The sequence below is a fragment of the Callospermophilus lateralis genome, chromosome 2, assembly GCF_048772815.1.
Source record: "Callospermophilus lateralis isolate mCalLat2 chromosome 2, mCalLat2.hap1, whole genome shotgun sequence".
Lineage (NCBI taxonomy): Eukaryota > Metazoa > Chordata > Mammalia > Rodentia > Sciuridae > Callospermophilus > Callospermophilus lateralis.
Window position 1 is genome coordinate 30,436,634 of NC_135306.1, and position 21,575 is coordinate 30,458,208.

The window sequence follows — 21,575 nt, forward strand, 5'->3', positions numbered from 1 at the left end:
CAGGTGTGGATTACAGACTAAAGAAACTACTACTGCCATTGTAATAGGTGGTCTGTTTATGTAACTACCCCAGACAGGCATGGGGCTGGAAAGCTTCAGTGTTTTCCTGTTTTCGATTTTCTAAGCTCTTTAACAGAAATTACCCTCCCCTGCTCACATCCTAACAAACACCTTGTGAAACAGGTCACATGAACAGATGTTATTTCAACTGATGAATTAAAGCTCAATTTACTCAAAACCACAAAATTAAGATTTACTGGTATTACAATAAATAAGGTGGAAGGTGGTAGTGTCAAATCTAGCTTGAATTTCCAGTTCTAGCAACTACTTATGAGTTTCAGAGCATGTTACTTAACCTGCATCTTCATTTGTAAAATTAGAATAAAACAAGGACTCTGGATGTTTCCCTCTCCCTCTTCCTAAAGTTCTGTGTATTTTGCACCACATCTCTAGAAGTTTAACTTTGTCAGACCTGACATCAGCCTCGCATTGGCCTTTCCTTGGAACTTGCATCTCCAGCTTGGTCTACTTTACCACTGCAGGGCAGGAAACTCCACTTGGCCTCCACTTGCCTGCTGCCCATGTTCCAGCTAACAGCCACTTCGCAAAATGGCCTTGCAGATGAGCCAGTGCACATCCAAGTGACAGGCTTGCCCCCATCCCAGATGGTGACCCTCAAGGCCTCCCTGAAGGATGAGAAGGGGAATCTGTTCCGGTCCAGAGCCTTCTATAGGGCTAATGAAGCTGGAGAGGTAGACGTGGAGCGACATCCTGCATTAGGGGGTGATTATATAGGGGTCCATGCTATGGGCCTCTTCTGGTCTCTGAAGCCTGAAAAGGCTTTCCGGAGGCTGCTCAAGAGGGATGTGATAAATGATCCCTTTAAGGTCACTCTGGACCTATATGACTCTGTTTGCTTGCAAGATTCAACCACAGCTCAGCCCAGGGCCAGCCAGATGGTGCAGCGCTGGTTCTTGGGCCCTGGGGTGCAGCGGAAGCAGATCAGAGAAGGTCGTGTGAGAGGAGCCCTTTTTCTCCCTCCAGGTGAGAGTAATCTTTGGTGATAAGTAAACATTATTAATGGGGGGAAAATGTATCCAGATAGAATTAATTTTCTCACTCTTTATATTCATGGTTCTGCTTGACCCTCTTTACTTGTGATCCCATTCTCTTCGTTGCTCTCAGGAGAAGGCCCTTTCCCAGGAATCATTGATTTGTTTGGGAACATTGGGGGTCTAGTTGAATTTCGGGCCAGTCTTTTGGCTACCCATGGCTTTGCAGTATTGGCACTGGCATATTTTGCCTATTAAGACCTGCCTGAGAAACTGCTGGAGTTGGACTTGGAATATTTTGAAGAAGCTGCCAACTTTCTACTAGCTCATCCCAAGGTATTTAAAGTACTTTTCATTTTATCTTAAAAAATTACAGGGGGGAAATAATCACCAAAGTCTGCTATTTTTTAAATCAGTCTGTGCAGACTTGGGTACAGCACAACTTACATTTAAATAATGATTGTAATGACTTTGTAGGATTGTTGAGTTGATTAGCAATTAGTGTTTACTGGCATATCAATAAATGGATACATTATGATTCTTTTCAGCAGAAAAAGCCAAGTCTCCTTACATTTGAAGTGCTTGTAACTTATTCATAAGTGGCTCTTTAATGTTTTATCAGTCACTAGTCTCAAATCGTAGATTCTCTGGCTTGACATGTTTTCAAACTTCAGTGATTATCTCTGCATGTGGTAATGCTAGTGTAGGTCCAACTGAAGGGTCCTGAGACTAAGAACAATGTAGAAATTCAATATTCAAATTGAAGCATACGATTAGAGCAGGAATACCAGCAAAAACTGATTTGGCTGCAACAATTAATTAGCTGAATTTAGTTAGTTTCAGAGGTGGGGGTACAGAACTGTGTTTAAGGTAAATGTCCAATGCCAGAAGCCAGGATTGCAAAAGAAATTTGAAAAGGAAGTGTCATTTTTTTTAACTCTTTGTTAAGTATCATTGTACTAATGAAAATGTAGCCCATGGTTCAGTGGCTCTGCATCACCTTTTAGAAATACACACTGTCATTCCCTATTTCTGAATCAACATCTGCACGTTAATAGCATCTTCAGGTGATTCTTAGGCACATTAAGTTCTGAGCACCAGAATAGTACATCTTGTAACCCAACTTTTTCTAGGAATTAAATATCAGTTGAATTATGATGTCATTGTCTTCAGGAGATTCCAAAGAACTGATATTTACTAGCATATAGTAAATTCTCAACAAATCCATTTGTCATCTTTGCGCATCCAGTTTCCTCCCCCTTTCCCTAAAATTTCAACCCCATTCTGAGTGTTTTAGGTTCTGTCTTAAATCTTTCTCAATACAGCACAACTTCTTCATCCTCTCTGCAGCTACATCAGTTCCTTCCCTCATTGTTGCTCACCTGTGACACCATAGTTGTGTATCAATCAGTTTCCTATCTCCAGGCACAGCCCTCCTCTCTCACACCCCCATCTGTTCTTCACATGGACACATCCCAAATGTAGATTTCTTTGAGGACATTTTTCAGTATCACATTCTTGCCCCACTCAGACCTATTGAGCAGACATCTGAAAAATTGGATCCCTAATAAGGAAAAAAAAGTTCAGGTGATTCTGAAGACAGAAAGGGATTGAGTGTGCTATTGTGAGAAAAATAAACAAGCAGGTCTCTCTGCTTGATATTGTCTGTCCAAAATGTCCCTCCCTTCCTCCCTTGCCTTTCAGAGTTCTTCCCTCTCATGGGCATCTTCAATAGACCAGGGAATTAAGGACTCCCTTCTGTAGTCCAGTATAATTTTCTTTTACTAGGTATGATAATCTGGTGTTCATGGAGGGCAAGCCTTTCATCTGTACATTTTCAATACTTTCAGAGTTATCTCTTGGATTAATGTAATAATGCATTACATTAATTCATTAAGTTTACAGCTATTAAGTTTTGGCATAACTTAATAGCTGTAACATGCTATTTATTTATGATTTAGTTAGTTATTTTGGGGCACGGGGGATTAAACTCAGGGGCTCTCAACCTCTGAGCCACATCCCCAGCCCTATTTTGTACTTTATTTAGAGATAGGGTCTCACTAAGTTGCTTAGTGCTTCCTTTTTGCTGAGGCTGGCTTTGAACTCTGGATCCTCCTGTCTCAGCCTCCCAAACCACTGGGATTACAGGTGTGAACCACCATGCACAGCACATGTTATTTATTTATTTATTTATTTATTTTAAGAGAAAGTGGGACAGAGAGAGAGAGAGAGAGAATGAGAATTTTTCAATATTTATTTTCTAGTTTTCGGCGGACACAACATCTTTGTTTGTATGTGGTGCTGAGGATCGAACCCGGGCCACACGCATGCCAGACGACTGCGCTACCGCTTGAGCCACATCCCCAGCCCCAGCACATGTTATTTAAATAGGAATTACACTTAGGATATTTGAGAGAACCTGACAAGAATCTTTTTCTAGCTAAAGGACAGGATGTAGTTAACAAAGCTTAACTGCTATGTTCTGAGGCTCAGTGTTGCTGGACTCTGAGGGCATTTATTGAACTTGACCTTTGATGAAGTTTTTATTTTTATTGTTTCACTCCATCCTCATAACAACTCTATAAGGCAGGTGAAATTGTCTCCCCAACAAGACCATGAAGCTTAGAGAAGGTGAGACATTCTCCATGCCAGAAGCTGGGAGACCGGAGTGCCAGAACTCAGACTTTTTTGACTCTTTTCATTAGGCTGCTTTATTGACCTTGAGTATGGATTGTAATGGGTTTCCCTTTTGTTTTGTACTTAAGATCCAAAGGCCAGGAATTGGCGTGATCTCCGTGTCCAAAGGTGCAGAGGTTGGGCTGGCCATGGCCTGCTATCTGAAGCAGGTGGTAGCCACCGTCTGCATCAGTGGGCCCAACGCTGTCTTGGATATCCCGCTCAGATACAGGGATCTTCTTATAATGCCCTTGCACTTCCATAGGGAGCGCATCCAGACCCATGTCTCTGGGGCTGTGCGCTTCCGCAATGGGAACAGAGACCCCCGGAATGAGCTGAACCAGCAGAGCGTGCTACCTGTGGAAAAGGCCCAAGGTTGCATCCTCTTCATTGTAGGAGAGAATGATGAATTCTTGGATAGCCGAGCATACGCGGAGCAGGCCATGGAGCAGCTGAAGAGCCACGGCAGAAGCACTGGAAAGATGCTGGTGTACCCTGGGGCGGGCCACCTCAGGCCACCTCATAGAGCCGCCCTATGCTCCCCTGTGCTTTGCATCCTGGAGTCCAGCGCTCCCCTGTCCTGTGCTCTGGGGAGGAGATCCTGTTGCCCATGCTGCAGCCCAGGAGCATTCCTGGGGAGAGATACAGAAATTCTTCAGGCAACACTTCAGAGGGACCAGAGGCAAACTCTAAGTAAAAGCTCCGGGAAGATGGGGTGGGGAGAAGAGGCTGGAATGGGGGAAGGCCAGGGACAGAATGCTAGAAGACAGGGAAGGGGGATTCTTCTGGTTTCTCTACATTTACAGCCATATTAAATCAACTGGATGGAAATTGAACAAAAATCAAAGACCAGGACACACGAATCTGAGAAGTTTAAATGTGCTTTGAATTTTTGTAAATTGAATCCCAGTTTGTATTGTGATACTTTTGCAAATTGATTAATTTTTATCTACATGCCCTCCCACCCCACTTAGGGATGGCTTATATCCAGGCATTGCTAATCTTTATGTATTCCCTGAATTTTTCTGTAATTCCTATTACTAGCAGGAATACAATTTGTATTTAAACAATTTCGAGTTGGTTTCTGACACTTGCTATGAAAGTTCTAAAACCACCATCAAGTACAGTGCTTCCTGTAGATATTCAGTAGATAATTTTTAAAATTTAAAATACCATGTTAAAGTGCAATTTTTCTCTCTATTCCATTTACTTACTACTATTTTAATCAGGAGTAGTATTGAATTTAATCAAGTGCCTTTTAGCATTTGTTGAAATTAAATGAGTTAATATATGTAGGGCTTTTAGAACAGTGCCTAGCACACAGCTATATCCATACCAGAGTTAACCATTATTAATTTCATAATGCTTTCCTCTTTCCTCTTTGTGGTGAATTGCATTCATTAATAAACTAATTTTGCTTGTTAATCTAATTTTAGTAGCTAAATTTCTCATATTGATTAACTTGGGTTCTAAAATTTCTTTTGGAGCACATCTAATCATTTGTAGTATTTCAGAATTTCATTTATATTTTCTATATTTTATATTTACTTTTTTCTCTTATAATTTTTCACATAGCCCCTGTTATTTATTTGCTTTCTCTTTTCTTTTAGTCTGGCTTGATGAATGTTATGGTTTGGATCTACCATGTTCCCAAAAGTCATGTGCTGGCTTTGTTGCCAGCCTGGGGTGTTATTGGATGGTGGTAGAAAGAATATCCTACAAGGCAGCATATGGCAGATTGCCATATGGCCAAATGACCTTTGAAATCTTGAGCCAAAATAAATCTTTCCTTCTTTAAGTTTATTTCCTCAGGTATTTTGTCAAAGCAATAAAAAGCTGACTAAGACACCAAATATTTGTCTATTTTATTTATCTTTTGAGGAGAAGCTTTGGTTTGTATGCTGATCAGATCAAGTTAAGTGGAACAATTAAACAAATCAAATCAGATAGTGGGCATTTTATGGGACAAGTGACCTGGTCTCTTCAACAAGTTAATTGAGATAGAGATAGATTATATATATATATAATATATAGATAGATAGATAGAGAGAGAGAGAGAGAGAAGTGGCAGGTCAGGTTAATGAAATTAAATTCAGAGCTATGGATAAACAAATGGATAAACCAAATGCTGTATGTGGCCATGGTTTGAACAAAGTAACTGGAAAAAGAATTTGGGGGATATTTAAAATTTTATTTTTAATTGATAAATAATAATTGAATGCATTTATGGAGTACAATGTGATGTTTTGCTATATGTATACATGGACTGCTTATACCAAACTAATTAACATACCTTTCACCTCACATACTTGTGTTTCTTTTTTCTATTGAGAACATTTAAAATCTCTTAGCAATTTTGAAATATGAATTCACTATTATTGACTATGGTCACCATGTTGTCTAAAAGATCTCAGAAACTTATTTCTCCTTCTAATTGAAACTTTGGACCCTTTGTTCAACATCTTCCCATCCCCCACCCTCCTCCCCTTAGAGTAATTTGAATATGAACTGGATATTAAATGACACTAAAAAATGTTATGATCTTGTTAGGTGTGATGTAGTATTGTGTTTATGTAAAAATGTCACTATTTAGAGAGGCATATTGAAATATTTAGCAGTGAGGATTCATGATATCTGGGTACTAAAATACAGGAATATTGTAAAATGTGAATAACTACTAAGTTTAGATGAAGAATATAGTAGGATCTGTTACACTATTCTCCGTACTTTTACGGGTGCCTGCAGTTTTTCATAATAAAATTAGAAAGAGGAGATATCAGTATATTTACCTTTCTGCCTCAAAAAGCAAGAAGGTTATCATGCATCATATCTTCTTCATGGCACCACCACATAAATTTCAGATTACCTTTTTGATGATCAATAATTACATAATCTTTACTGTGTTTTAATAGTTTCTTTGCTCTTCCTTACAGCCCATTTAAAAAATTATTGACTTTATCTTCCATTTTGCCATTTTCCCAAACTCAATTCTTTTAAAAGATCCGTTTTTATAGGTATGGAATTTTATGTTAGCAATTATTTCCCTTCAGCCCTTTGGTCTTTTTTATCTTGGCATTCATTCTTGCCAATGAGATATTTGATTCTTGTTTCTCTTTCCCTTCACCCCCTCACTTCTCTTAGCATTTTACAAATTTACGATTTTCTCTTTGTTCTTTGTGTCCTTACATTTTCTCAAGAAATGACCAAGTATAGGTTTGCTATTACTCTTTTAATTCATGGTCCAGTCTATGGGCCATTTCAAACTAAAAATGTCTTCACTATGACTTACTCGTCTGTATGTCCTCTAAAATTCAGGTGTTCTGACTTAATGGCCAATGTGCCGGTATTAACAGTAGCCCTTTAAGAGTGATTAGACCATAAGGGGTCCTCCTTTGAGAATGTGATTAAGGCCCTCATAAAAGAGGCTTCTTGGAGCGTTTGGTTCTTCAGTCCTTCAGTCCCTCCTGCTGTGTGAAGATGCAACGTTCCTTCCTCCAGAGGACAGAGTCCTAGAGCACCATCTTGGAAGCAGAGAGAAGCCTACATGGATACCAAGCCTGTTGGTGACTTATCTTGGACTCCTGCCTTCAAAACTGTGAGAAATAATTTTCTGGTTTTTTATATCCCAGTATTGATATCAAGTATTCTGTTAACAGCAGAGCAAATGAACTAAGATTATCTTCAGCTTTAGGACATTTGCTTCTATTATTTGATCTCTTCATTCTTTCTATTTGTTGTTATTGTTGTTCTTTCCTCTGAAACTTCTGTTATGAGAATTATGCAGCTTCTGGATGAATCCTTCATGAATATTGCATTTTTCTCATATTTTAATTTCTTTGTACACTCTCCCTTTGCATACTTAGAGAACTCAATTTAAGTTGTTAAGCCCATTAATTTGTTCATTTATGACCTAGCTACCTAGCTCATAAAATCATGGTTTGGATTTTATTTTGAAGATTATTTTTAAATTCTATGATCTCTAATTGGGTATTTCCTTAAAGCTGATTCTTGTTTTATAGATAGGTTATCCTTTCTTATTCCTCTTTTCACTTGTGACTTCACAGTTTCCTGTGTAGGATATCGTCATTGTATTAAAAAAAAAACACACACCATGATGATGTTCCTCTTACTGAGATTCATAATCCTGCCTATCTCAGTACCACCCGGATTTGATGTCGCAATATGAAACACATCTCCTTCATTTTCGCCTTTACAAGGCCTTACTGGGATCTCTGCTCCCAGCTCCACTGTTAAGTCTTGGCATGATTTTAACAACATGTTCAGAAATCTATTTCTAAGGTTGCCGTTCTTAACTCAAACCCCTAGATGATGAAGTAATTCACAACTGGTACTGTTTAGTTAATGAGCCTTAAATGTGGGCCTCATTGGGTCCACAGCCTGCTGGGGTAGAGGACCCACCTGTTTCCACTTTAAACCTTATGGCTATTAAAGAATAGAATGAATAAACACTGAAATGAGAAATGCCTGACTGCACTGCATGGCCCACCCAGGGGCAGAAACAGTTGACCATAATGATGGTGAGTGAGAAGAGGACATAACAATTTTGTACAGAAATAAATGTGACTACAGTAAGCCTGGATTTACCCAATTGTGAAATATGGAAGGACATCATTGGGAATTTAGAGCATTGCTTTATAGGATGACTTATTGGAGAAATGACTTTATGTATCATTAAATGTTATCCCAAAAGAACTGTTTTCTGTTTCAAAGTATTTGAGTTGAATTAATAGATGGAAGTTCTATTAAGGTTAATTGGGGGAAAGTTAGTACATTTTTCCCCTCAAAGAAAGTCTTTGAGGGAAAAGAGCTTCCCCTCACCTGCCTTCCATTTCTATGCAGAGTTAGGTGGCTTCATGGAAAGGACATAGAACATAACCTGTTACAGATGTGGACACACAAGATATCAAAACAAACAAGCCAGGGCGAGAACAGAGGCACCAGCTTTGAGCAGTATGAAAGCTGATTTTCCTGACAGTCATTTCTGCTATTGGGAATGTGTGTAGAGTGACCTGGGCCCTCACAGGGGATCAGTGGATTAGGGAGTAGATCCAAACTTGATTTTTCTTTTTTCTTTAAAATTATTATTTTTTTATATTTATTTTTTAGTTGTACACAATACCTTTATTTTGTTTATTTTTCTGTGGTGCTGAGGATCTCGCACGTGTTAGGCAAGTGCTCTACCACTGAGCCACAACCCCAGCCCCGCCCCGATTTCTTTTTTTCTTACTGGCTTTTCATTCATCACCTGTGAACTGGGAGAATTCAATTTGGAAAAGTGTTCTCTGAGGAAGAAATGACCATTCCTCCCCACCCAGGCTATCTCAAGCTGATGAGTCAATCTCCTAGCAATTTTTCACATCCTTCTGACTTTCTCTTTATCACCATTACCACCCTAGTCCATGTCATAATCATATTTTGACCAACATAATAGCCTCTTAATTGATTACCCACTTTCTGCTTGGGATTCTCTTCAACCTGTTCCACACACGTTTATAGAAGTGCCCTTTAAAAATACATATCTGACTGTGACATTCTCTTGCTCACTAAAGGTCTCCTGTCACTGGAGGATAAATTCCAAAGTTCATAATAAGATGTCCAAAACTTCCAACATAGTGTCCAGCATTGTCAAGTGTCCTTTCTTCATTCACTCGCAGTCTTCCAGCCACGCTGGCCTGCCTTCAGTTCCTTCCTGCTCCAGGGCCTTTGTATATGCTAGTCTCTTGGCTTATTATGCTTTCCCTCCTGTTGTCAGTCTAGTCCTCTCCTACTTATTCTAAATAGTTCCACATTAATGTTACTTCTTTACAGAAGCCTTTACTGTTAATAAACCTATCTTCCCCATCTAAAATGGGTATTTTATCAAAGCCCTAATTTCAAATGTATTGTGGTTGTCTTCCTTTTCTTGCACTTAACAGTCTCGTGAGGGTGGGAAGCAGGTTAATGTGTTTTGTTGCATACACTCAGTTCTTAGCACATAATGTTTATTAAGTGCTTATGAAGGAAGGCATGAATCCTGAGACATTCTGGATCAAGAGGTAGGATGTGAACAAGAGTTTTGGTGTTCATTACAGAAGTTTCGTGGAATTACAGGGTCTGAAGTAAACGACACACTAGTTTTAGTTCAAATTGAATTTATCAGAGCAGAAATTATGTCTTCAATGTGACCTTCTTAAACTTGGGCAATCAGGTATTTGTTGTATCTGCCTCCAAGATACTCAACACCCTTGAGGTTCTGATAGTTGTATATAATAGGGAGTCAAGCTAAGTTTTTTGAAACTAAAATGTCACTTATTGTTCTTCTACTCATTAAATCATCCCAATGATAACTACCCCTTCTCCTTCTGAGTATAGGATTATGGCTGTTTGCATTCTCTGTTTCAGTAGAGTTACCCACAACCCTTCTGCTTATCACAACCAGAGAGAGAGAGAGAGAGAGAGAGAGAGAGAGAGAGAGAGAGAGAGAGATATCTTTCAAATTTACCAGAAGGGGTGTTCATCTGTTCATAACTGCTGAATGTAGTTTCTTCACCATTGTCATCCCTGCATCTAAATGTGTTCATCTTACTGCTGCCTTCAGGCCCCATTAAGTTTCTCTTTACAAATAAGTCATAGTCCATTTCCCTTTAGCCAAGTTAAGGAAAATTCTGGCATCCATCTATTGGACACATTTTCATGAAGTGTTTTCTCTGTGTCAGGCCCTGTTCTGGGTATGGAACATGTTGTAGATATCTACAGGGTTCACGGTCTGGTGAGGCTGCTTATGTGAACCCACTTAATTAGCCTTTCTTTTGTTTCTTTCCAATTTCTTTTCACAGGGAATTAGACTTTCTCAGGCTTCTCTGGGATTTCCTTAAAAAGAAGAAACGTTGACAGAATCCATTTTCTCTTAGGCTGTAGTGAATACCTGTCCTATTCAGACAGAGGGCTCTGCCCTTGACGGAAGATCCTAGCAGAGTGATCCCCAGCCTGAAGAAAATGAATTGCACATAGCAGACTTGATGATAAAGATAGATCTAAGACCTGTGAAGGATTTTGGTGCTAAACACCAAGGTCGCCAAAAAATAATATGGGAAAGAAACTGGACTGACTCGGGGAATCCTAGGAGTGAGGGTTCCCAGAAACCCCTGGGGGGTGTTTTCACAGCATGGCACTTGATAACCTGCAAAGTCCAAGGCTAGGAAAACTGAATTTTCAGCCAGGGCTTTTGAAACACTACAGATAGGTCTTTCATGGAAGTACAGGTGGAAGGATAATGAGACTCACTTTATGGAATGAACTTTTTTTCTTGGAAATATGATCTAATGACCAAATATTTAAATGACTTTTCACTGTGATAAGAAATGGATATTGCAAAAACAACAGTCTGCCAGAATTCTTCAGAATGTCTTATGAACAATGAAGTAAAATTGAGCCATTATTGCTTTAAAAAAAATCCTAATCTATGTTTAGAAAAATAAATTCATTCTGAAATTGGGTGATATTATGCTTAGGTAGCTTACACAAGATTGGAGAGCTCAAATCTTGCAAATGACTCCTCATGATTTTTTTTTTTTCTCTCCAGTACCATCTTCTGAACTATCACAGTGAAAAACCTGTGAAAAGATGTGGACTTGGTTCAAAAGCATTTTGATGTAGTGGAAAAATGGAAACTGGAGTCAGTCTGACCTGGATTATAATGTTGGTGGTTATATGTAGTACTTGTTTTGGATTCTAGTAGCTTCTCTGGGTTCACTGTTTTGGAAACTACCAGATCATGTATGTGAAAGCATGTGTTTCAGAATCTGGGATAACTATACATTATATACTCCTCCCCCACTTTAGACAGATTTTACTCCGAAGATGTGTGTGAGTGTGTGTGTAGGAGAGCTTAGGCCAGAATGAAATGGAAGCGTCAGGAAAGTTTTAGCAAATGTAACTTTTGTTGCTAAAAATGAATGTCCAACTTTTTATTGACAACTCGGGGGTATCATGCTAGGTATCCTGAATGTGCATCCAAGTATCTTAAAAATTTAAGAAATTCCTTTATTTTGCCTAAACACACACACACACACACACACACACACACACACACGCACACACGCACGCATAGACACTTATTGGAATGACCTCTGGGTCATTTCCCTATTTGTGTTTATCTGAGCTCACATGGAATGCAAATCATAAACTCTGTTGAGGTCACTTCATGATAACTGTTCAAATATCTCTGCCCAGTGGGTGCAGCATAAAGAAAGAACATAAGCCAGAATACATTTTGTGATAACTTTTTTTTCCTTCTCTTTAGAAAAAAAATATGTACAAAAAATGCTAATAAGAGCCAACATGGAAGTGTCAAGAAAACATTCTGATAAGTACAGACAAGGAGCTCCTTCTCTCAAAGGAGGGACACATTAGTTATCACCATGCTAGAAAACTGGGATGCAGTTAAAATCCTAGAACAGTTAAAAAGCCCAAAGTGAAGCTGTTGCTTTGGGGCTCTATGTTGTAGATGCTCTGATATCCTTTCTGTAAAATAACACTGTGCAAACTGTAAAATATTCATTTTCATATAAAGTCCATACAATATGATATACAAAACCATTGAGTTGACAGGGGAGGCCGGTGCTGGCTGCTTTTTGGAGAGAAAGCTGCATTGTTGCCTGCCTGTCCAAAGATATGATTCCAGTTTCTTGGTGGGTAAGGCTATTATCTAAGAAATAATCATAACCCAACACCCACCAAATCTAAGATTTTCTGCCAATTGTTAGTGTAACAAGGCTACTTCATTAATATGTTACTCTACCCTTTGATGCAATAACTTAACAGAACAAAACGTTCTCTTTGAAGATTTTCTTTCCCCAGTTGATTCAGATTTATCATTAACCAGCGTCGTCCTTCCTGCAACTCAAAAGTTTAACTTCCATTTAAAATTCAAAAATTCTGAAGGAGGCAGCAACTGTGGTAATAAAAGGTTAAAGTGAATTGTTATATTAATTTTGTGTCTATAAAACTGAGAAAAGAAGGTTTGTGTACAAATATCACAAAACAACATCAACCATTGAATAAATGTGATGCTTCAATGCACACTTGAACAAGAAAATTTTGTTGGTTTTAAAATTCTGGCATAAATATATTAAAGCTGGAAAAAAAAAAGATCAGGGCAAGCTACATCACTTCGTCATACAAAAAAATGTACAAAACATTAGCCTCTAACTAGATAAACATAATACTTGTCTTCACAGTTTGACCTTCAGTAACTGTGTGTTTTGAAATATTGAATTGGAAGGTGGTTTAAAAAAAAAAAAAACAGATGGCATCGCATCAGTCAGCTCAAGTAACTTCAGTCATGGAGGCGGAGTGATTCTGCAGAACAAACATAGCAGATAAAACTTTAGGGTTGGATTGACTGGGCCCCACATTTGCATGCATCCATCCCTCACCACCCCCTTTCTTTCAGGTCTTGAGTTTGCTGTTCCCTCCCCTCAAATTCCATTCCCTCTTCATTTAAATTTTCCCTGATTTTTTTTTTCTTTCTCCAACCAAAGTAGGATCATTTCTTCACCAAAATATACTCCTCTCATATTTACTCAGCTATTTCTTAATATAAGCACTTAAGGATTTCAAAGTAACTTTAGCTGCACCCCACACACTTTTTAAATGATTTTTTAATGTCTAACATTTTCAATTAAATGTTTTCCATATAATTTATTCTGTGAGTCATGAGTTCTATAGAAGTTTAATATTTTCCAATGGATAGGTAATTTGGGGTTTAATTTTAGTTATCTTTAAAAAAAATTTTTAAGAGAAAGTGGTATACTGAATGCAAGAGCCATTAAACTGACTTAAGATTTGCTTCATGCTCTTGTTTATGATTTGTTTCACATGTTTAGAGGAGGATTATACATAATGCCTATTAGACCAATCTTATTGTCTCTATCCTTACTATATTTTGTTTGCTTGCTTATTATTGAGAAAAATGTGTTAAAATCTACCATGATTGAAAATGTGCATTTTCCCTTGTAATTCTATCAATTTTTTTGCTTATATGTCTTGTCATTATCACCCCAAGGCCTTGTCTATTGTATCTAGATGAGATGTCAAAAAGATAGTGACAAATTTGAAAGAAGTTCAACTACATTCCTAGTGGACAATGAATTTATGCATAGTCTTACTGCAGTTATTGAGATAAATAACAGATTCAAAATATTTTATCTATCTTAATAATAGCAGTTTTCAAAACTGGTACTTCAGTTTAAAAATTTGATTTATTCCATTTCAGTCCCTGTTCCCCACCTACTTTCCCTCACCTACTCCCTCTGCCATTCTCCTTCCTCTATTGATCTTCCTTTTTCTCATTTATTTGTTTTAGGTGCTTTCTATATATACATAAAGGTAAAGGTGAGATTCCCTGTGGTATATTTATATATGCACATAGTATGATTTTGTTAAATTCATTCTGCAATTCCTCACCCTTTCCATTCTCCTTCCTCCCTCTGATCTCCTCTTCCTCCTCCATTGATCTTTCTTCTATCTTTACGATAGCCTGTATATCCCACCCCTGCCTCTTTTCTTATCTTGCTTTAGCTTTCCTATATGAGAGAGATTTCACCCGTGATTTTCTTCATCTGGTTTATTTCACGTAGCATGATGATCTCCATTTCCATCCATTTACTGGCAAATACCATAATTTCATTATTTATTTTTGATATCAGGGATTGAATTTGGGGCATGTGACCACTGAGCCACATCCCCAGCCGTATTTTGTATTTTATTTGGAGACGGGGTCTTACTGAGTTGCTTAACACCTCGCCATTGTTGAAGTTGACTTTGAACTCAAGATTCTCCTGTCTCAGCCTCTAAAGCCACGGGGATTACAGGTGTGCATCACCACTCCTGGCAATTTCATTATTTTTTATGGCTGAGTAGAACTCTATTATGTATATCTACAAAATTTCTTAATCTATTCATTTGTTGATGGGCATCTGGGTGATTCCATAACTTGGCTATTGTGAGTGGTACTGTCATAAACATTAATGTGGCTATATCACTATAGTATATTGATTTATAGATCTTTTGGATAAATACCAAGGAGTGGGATAGCTGGGTCATATGGTAGTTCCCTTTTTAGTCTTTCAAGGGATTTCTAAAGTACTTTTCCAGAGTGGTTATACTTAGACTAATTTGCAGTCCCACCAACAATGTATGAGTGTGGTATTTAATTTCTTAATATGTCCTAGACATCTCTTGGCCTGATAAACTATTAATAATCTTGAAAGAGAAGAGAGAAAATAGGAAAGGCTTCAGACAGAAGGTAATGCATGGGCAGTGTTGGACAGAATGATGGTATGCCAAGAAATTATTCTTAGACCAAGACATTGAGGGGAAAGCATTTACAAGGAGGCAAAGATCGAATGATTGTATTCCCTGTGGTATATTTACATATCAAATATTTTTTTCTCTTTTAAAATTTATCTTTGTTTCAGTTGCTTAATCTCAAAAATAGTGGACACTGTGACCACACTGGGCACAAGAACCTACTTGCATAATAAAGAAAAGCTAAAGAGAGAGACTCTAGCTTTTAAAGTTTTACCATTTTTATTAAAAGATACTGTAGATGAATTTGTCATTCAGCTGGCACCATCAGGTTATATATGAAAAAACAAAATATGTTTTCAATATATTATATATATATATAATTTTTTGGGGGGGTATCTTGGGCATGAAACAAGGTCCTGTTGTAGAATAACTGATCAAGAAGTAGGGGTTGTTGGGCTGGGGATGTGGCTCAAGCAGTAGCATGCTCGCCTGGAATGCGCACGGCGCTGGGTTTGATCCTCAGCACCACATACAAACAAAGATGTTGCATTTCCCGAAAACTAAAAAATAAATATTAAAAAATTTTCTCTCTCTCTCTCTAAAAAAAAAAAAAGTAGGGGTTGCATGGAATTTCTATCATCAAAACAGATCCAAAAGTATATTTAGTTAGTAGCCTTTTTACTATGCATCCTGCTTAAATCATTTGCTGTAGCCAAACCTTTTCCACCAAATATGGTTGACCCTTGATATCTGTGGGTTCCCCATCTGTGGATTCAATCAACCAAGATCAAAAAATTTGAAAAAAAAAAAGTTTGTACTGAACATATACAGAACATTTTCCTTGTCACTACTCCCTAAGTGATATAACAGCTATTTACTTAGCATTTACATCATATTAGTTATTGTAACTTATCTACAGATTTCAAATGGTTGTTTGCATACAGACTATACATAAATAATATACCATTTTAGAGAAAGGACCTGACCAAAATCGAATTTTGGTATCCTTTGGAAGTCCAGGAACCAATCTCCTACAGATACCAAGGGACAACTGTACTGTACAAAGGCAACTATTAGTCAAAACGTCACAAACGTGATAATACACAGGGGGTCCAAATATCCTAAAGCATCTCGGGTTTAAGTTGAACATTTCTAAGAAATTCCTGAGGATTTATGGTAGCCAAATCCCTGAATGAATTCAGGACTAGTTGAACGAGCCTGTGAAGACTCCTTTTTGTGAAGGCCTTTATAATGAATGAATTGGATTTTTATTGATGTCAGGTAGATTCAGTGATGTCCTGCCTCCAATAGGGGAATGGATTGATTGACCTCCCGAGGTCACGGGTTTGAGCCTGTGGGTCTGCTCTGCCAAATCCACTTTACTATACCTGTGCACTTAAGGTCTCCAGGGGGCTTTCTATCCTTGGGAAAGCCATTAGGGGTACTCCACGGGGATCCTCAGGTTTGGGTTTGGAAGGAGATCCTTGTGTTCCTTTAAAGTTATGGACCACACACATTCCCTGCAGGATGAGGAGAAAAAAGATTGGGATGAGATTAGAGCCATCAGTGCCTGGCCATCTCTAAAGGTTGCAGGCCTCTTCCTGTGAATATCATCACTGTAGTGACTCTTTTCCTTTGAATGAGGTGGTAGGGACCAGGAGAAAGTCTGAGGTCTCTGCTGAGTACATTTTAAGTGCTGAAGAAGCAGCTGTGTATTCACCAGATGGCCAGGGACATTCAATCCACACCATTGAGCCTGTGTCCTCGGCTGCAAAATGGGAATAGGAATACCCACCCCGTTGATCTGTAACAATTAAAGATGACGAATGTGAACCACCCCTAGTAACAGGGAACATGTATTGAGGACCACTGTGTGTCTGGTACCAGCCTGAATGTTTTATCTCATTTCATTTAACCCACCCAATAATTTCACAAGGAAGGTACTATTATTGTCTCCAGTTTAGATAAGGGAAATAGGTTAACTTGTCCAAGGCCACACAGAGGTTTAAATTCCAGAGCCCTTAAATCACTTCTAGACTGTTTTGTCTCTTAATAAGTGCCAAACATATAGCAAGTACTCAACCAACATTGGCTGGTCTTTAATTTCTACCTAAGCTGATCATCCTCAAACTATGTGACTACTATTATCTTGGAGTTAAATGACTCACTAGTGGTAGTTTCTTTTACTACTGCCATTAAAAAAAAGTCTCCTATAAATTATTACTCATTTTTCTATCAGAGTCAAGCATTTTTTATCATCTTCTTTGCTCCTTTTGCCTATGTAGCATTTATCTGCCTCTTTTTTTTTTTTTTTTTGCATTATTCTGCATCTTTGTTTCTACATCTGGTGTTTTTGAATTTTTCCTGTCACCCTTCAGACAATTTACATAAACGTTCTTTATCTGGCTTACCTCCAGCTCAATCTCCAGTTTTTCTTAAACTCCCTCTGCTTGGGGAATGGAAGAAGGGAGTCCTGGAGTTGAGAGACCCAGGTCAGATTCATGGCTTATTGGTTGGGTGGTTATTGGGCAAGTTTGGTGACTTTGAACCTCACTTCCTCCTCTATAAAATGGATAAAAATATTGCTAAGGTTGTCGAGGAACACATGATTTGATGTGCTCAAAGTAAGAGTAGAGTATGTAATAATTGCTCAACTAATAATGTCCTTGCCCTTTGCCTCACATTCTTATGGGAAACACAAACATGTAAAATGACATTGAGCATGTGCCACCAGTGCGCTGCCATTCTCGGTTATTGTTCCTCTCTGTTTCCTCACCAAATCTCCAAGTCTCTTTGGGAATGTTTCCAGTCTCCGCCACGACATCCCTCCTCTCCCATTTCCTAGCCCCATATGTGTCTGTGAGCTGTGCACATGCAGTCAAGGGGGGTCCTTCTTATGCCAACACAATTCTATAGCAGATCTGGATCTTAGGTAAAGGTCACTTAGAATACACATTTTAACAACTGTGAAGTACTTTGAAAGTAATAACAGACCAGACAGTAACTCAGTGGTAGGAAACAGGACTGCAAGATACTGAGAGAAAAGAAATTTTATGTTGGTGCAGAATTTGTCTGGGGCTCCAGCAAACACAGCAGCATTCACAGATATCTTCTTACAAAGACCCCACAAAATTGCTGGGGACAGTCAGAAATACTCTTTGACCTGAGCTGGGAATAGCTGGTTCTAGGACTGATGGATGTCAAAACTGTTTGGTTTAGCTTTTCTTTTGAGCCCAAGTCTTCATGTACGTTCCATTGATCTCCCTTTGAATGGCTTCTTTTCTTGAAGATACCTATATTCTTTCCCTCTTCTAAAAATAATTCCTCTGGAATTATCTCTTATGAGATATGGGCATCTTGGGATCATTCCAGCACCACTTTTTCTGTAATTTGACCCAGACTATGTTAGATGAGACTTTTTAAAATTTTTGTTATTACAGAAAGAAACTCTGAGTCTGTTCAAAGTAACTTCAAATTATAATAGAGCTCCAAAATCAGGGTTCTGAATAAATGTGTGAGCCTTTTTTTGTGGCATCTTAGCAGATGAGAGTTGAGAAACTGAGTTAGAAGCTCAGACAGGCACACTGTTATTCTGGGGAAGGAAAAGGAGGTATGTCATATGACTGTACAATCAATTTTGGGGGATGCCATTCATAAATGGTCTTGGATGGAAAATGGCAGAAAGGGAAGTGGCAGGGGGAGTCCTTTGAAACGGACGGCTCTTTTCTCCTTGGGGAGGCTTTCTGATTATGATACAGGATTTATTTCATGCAGAATGTGAGTTTCTAGGTCTGGTGATTCATTGTAAATCCTTCTGGGTCTATTGTAAATCCTTAGAGATAAAACAAAAACAAAACAAAACAAAAACCAGTACCTCCATGGACATATGGCCATGCAATACTACATAGCAATAAAAAGGAATAAATTATCAACATATTCTGTAACATGAATAGATCTTAAAATGATGGATGTAAGATGCCAGAAAAATAACACACATCATATGATTCCATTTATGTGAAATGCTAGAAAAGGCAAACTAACAGAATGACAGAAGGTAAATGGTTGCCTAGGGAAGAGGGAAAATAGTGTGAGAGATGAGTATATCTGTATGCCAAAATTTATCAAATTGGACAATTTATTAGCCTTTTATTATCTGACTATTATACATCAATAAAACCATGGGGGGGAATAGAAAAACAAGATTAAAAAAAGTTTACCTTTTCCCAAACAACTCGGCTAAAAGATTTTCTAGGAGAGCAGGTGGCTAAGCCCTCATCTATTTGAGGCATTAAAATATTAAAAATATATATGCCACATTTTTTAATCCATTCATCTACTGAAGGGCATCTAGGTTGGTTCCACAGTTTAGCTATTGTGAATTGTGCTGCGATAAACATTGATGTGGCTGCATCACTGTAGTATGCTGTTTTAAAATCCGTTGGGTATAGACTGAGAAGAGGGATAGCTGGGTCAAATGGTAGTTCCATTTCCAGTTTTCCAAGGAATCTCCATATTGCTTTCCAGATTGGCTGCACCAATTTGCAGTCCCACATTACTCAGCAATAAAAGAGAATAAAATCATGGCATTTGCAGCTAAATGGATGGAGTTGGAGAAAATAATGCTAAGTGAAGTTAGCCAATCCCCCCAAAACAAATGCCGAATGTTTTCTCTAGTATAAGGTGACTCTTATAGTGGAGTAGGGAGGGGGAGCATGGGAGGAATAGATTAACTCTAGATAGGACAGAGTGGTGGTGGGGGAAGGGAGGGGGCATGGGGTTAGAAATTATGGTGGAATGTGATGGGCATTATTATCCATGTATGAAGACATGAATTGGTATGAATATGTTTTATATACAACCAGAGATATGAGAGATTGTGCTCTATATGTGTAATAAGAATTATAATGCATTCTGCTGTCATACATAAAAAAATTAATAAAAAAATGTAAAGATGTGAAGAAAAATATGTTAACCCAAAATTCCTCTCCCAGAAGATTATATGTAGAAGCCACTGTGGTGGAAATAAGATGCCCAAGGGCATGTTCAAATAACAAGAGGCCTTCCAAAAGGAACTACTGTGGATAGTTGCAGGGTTTCCTATTTCTGAGTAGGATAAATGCACTATGATGACTCCTGGGGCCAGGATGCAGTTTCATGGGATGCTGGAGGAGAGGTTGCCTGCTTCTACCAGCTCTTCCTCATCTTTCCCTATAAACACTTAGCTTCTGCCCCCAAACGTGAAGAAACACTTAAAGAGCACTGGTTTGCAGATGTGCCACATTATCAGTCTGCCCATCCCTAATTTAAGACCAGTGGTGAAGGAAGTAGAGTAAGCCATCCTTCTTGAGCACCCCTCTCCCTGACCTCCAGAAGGAAAATGGTCAAGCATATTTCTGGGAAAAAAAATGTACTTTGAATTCACTCTTGCAGCAAAAGGATGCATGATACATGGAGAATCACTGCACCCCAAAATATCAGGACATGGAATTGGACTGCAAGGTCTATAAAACCCCACTCAGTATGACCTCAGCCTTGGGGACCAACGTAGAAAGAAAGAGGCTGACGTACCAGAAACAGGGCCACCGCGGTGCCCAGGATGAAGCCTGCGATCACGTCTGAGCAGTGGTTCCGGTACTCCGAGACCCGGTTGAGGCCGGTCAGGAAAGCTGTGCAAAGGGTCCCGAGGCACAGCACTGGCTTGGCCAGTCGACTGCTCTTCGTCTTGATTGTGCTTGTGATGTACATCTGGAGTGGAACAGAAATCGGGGAATGACAGAAACCAGACAGCCTGTCTGTACTGGTGCATGCTATGCACGGCCACACAAGCAGGGGTCACCCCAAAGCAGCCAAGTTTACTATTTCCCCTTGAACAGCTTCACTAAAGCTCCTTAGTAGAAAGTGTTGGTAGGAAGCTAATTCTGCAGATAACAAGGGTACTTAATCAACCTCTTGTATTAAAGTGGACATGAGAACAGAAGTTATATTGCTATAAGGAATGGTTGCAGAATAACGACAAGATTCAGAGCATGCAGTTTTTATGCAAGGAATCAGAATCATTTGAGGGTATTAGTAAATCCAGATAACAATCTCCAATATCAAATAAATCCACTATGGGAATGAATTTTATGGTGGAGATCAGGTAGGTGAGTGACTGTATATTTTACCTTTTGTGTTCCATACAGAACTAGCTGCTTCTGATCACTTTCAGGCAACAATACAAAAGAGTTAGCTGACCGGCTGATGGACTAAATTACAGCAGCCCAACCACCATCACACAAACAGATTTCAGTTGTGACGGGAAGCTGATTCCCCACATTTCTTGGGATAAGTGTGATCAGCTCCATTCACTCATTGACTCCAGTGTTTTAAAACATTATAAACTTTTCTTTGTGTGCCACAACTTACTACAAGTGCAAAGACCTGAACCAAATAGAGAATGATGCAGTTTGTGGCACCTGAGATGTAGCCTATTGTATCCTTGTGCGAAGCTGCATAAGACTTAGGTTTCAAAGACTCAGTTATCAAATGTGTCCC

The 21,575-nt window shown here is 38.7% G+C and overlaps 2 protein-coding genes across 2 annotated transcripts in view; one reads left to right on the plus strand and one right to left on the minus strand.

Annotated features, from left to right (window-relative positions):
- Positions 1-581: 581 nt before the first annotated feature.
- On the plus strand, positions 582-4,421 carry LOC143390814 (acyl-coenzyme A amino acid N-acyltransferase 2-like). Its single transcript, XM_076843242.2, is given in 4 exon segments — positions 582-1,044; positions 1,186-1,388; positions 3,818-4,231; positions 4,233-4,421. Coding segments are annotated over 4 exon segments (1,269 nt in total).
- Positions 4,422-13,055: 8,634 nt separating this feature from the next.
- The window catches only part of Plppr1 (phospholipid phosphatase related 1), a 283,020-nt gene continuing 274,500 nt past the window's right edge, over positions 13,056-21,575 (minus strand). The window contains exons 6-8 of the mRNA XM_076843244.2: positions 20,610-20,786; positions 16,430-16,561; positions 13,056-13,088 (exon numbers count right to left, since the gene is read on the minus strand). Of these exons, the coding sequence (XP_076699359.2) occupies positions 13,056-13,088; positions 16,430-16,561; positions 20,610-20,786 (342 nt within the window). The remainder of the gene's footprint in view (positions 13,089-16,429; positions 16,562-20,609; positions 20,787-21,575) is intronic.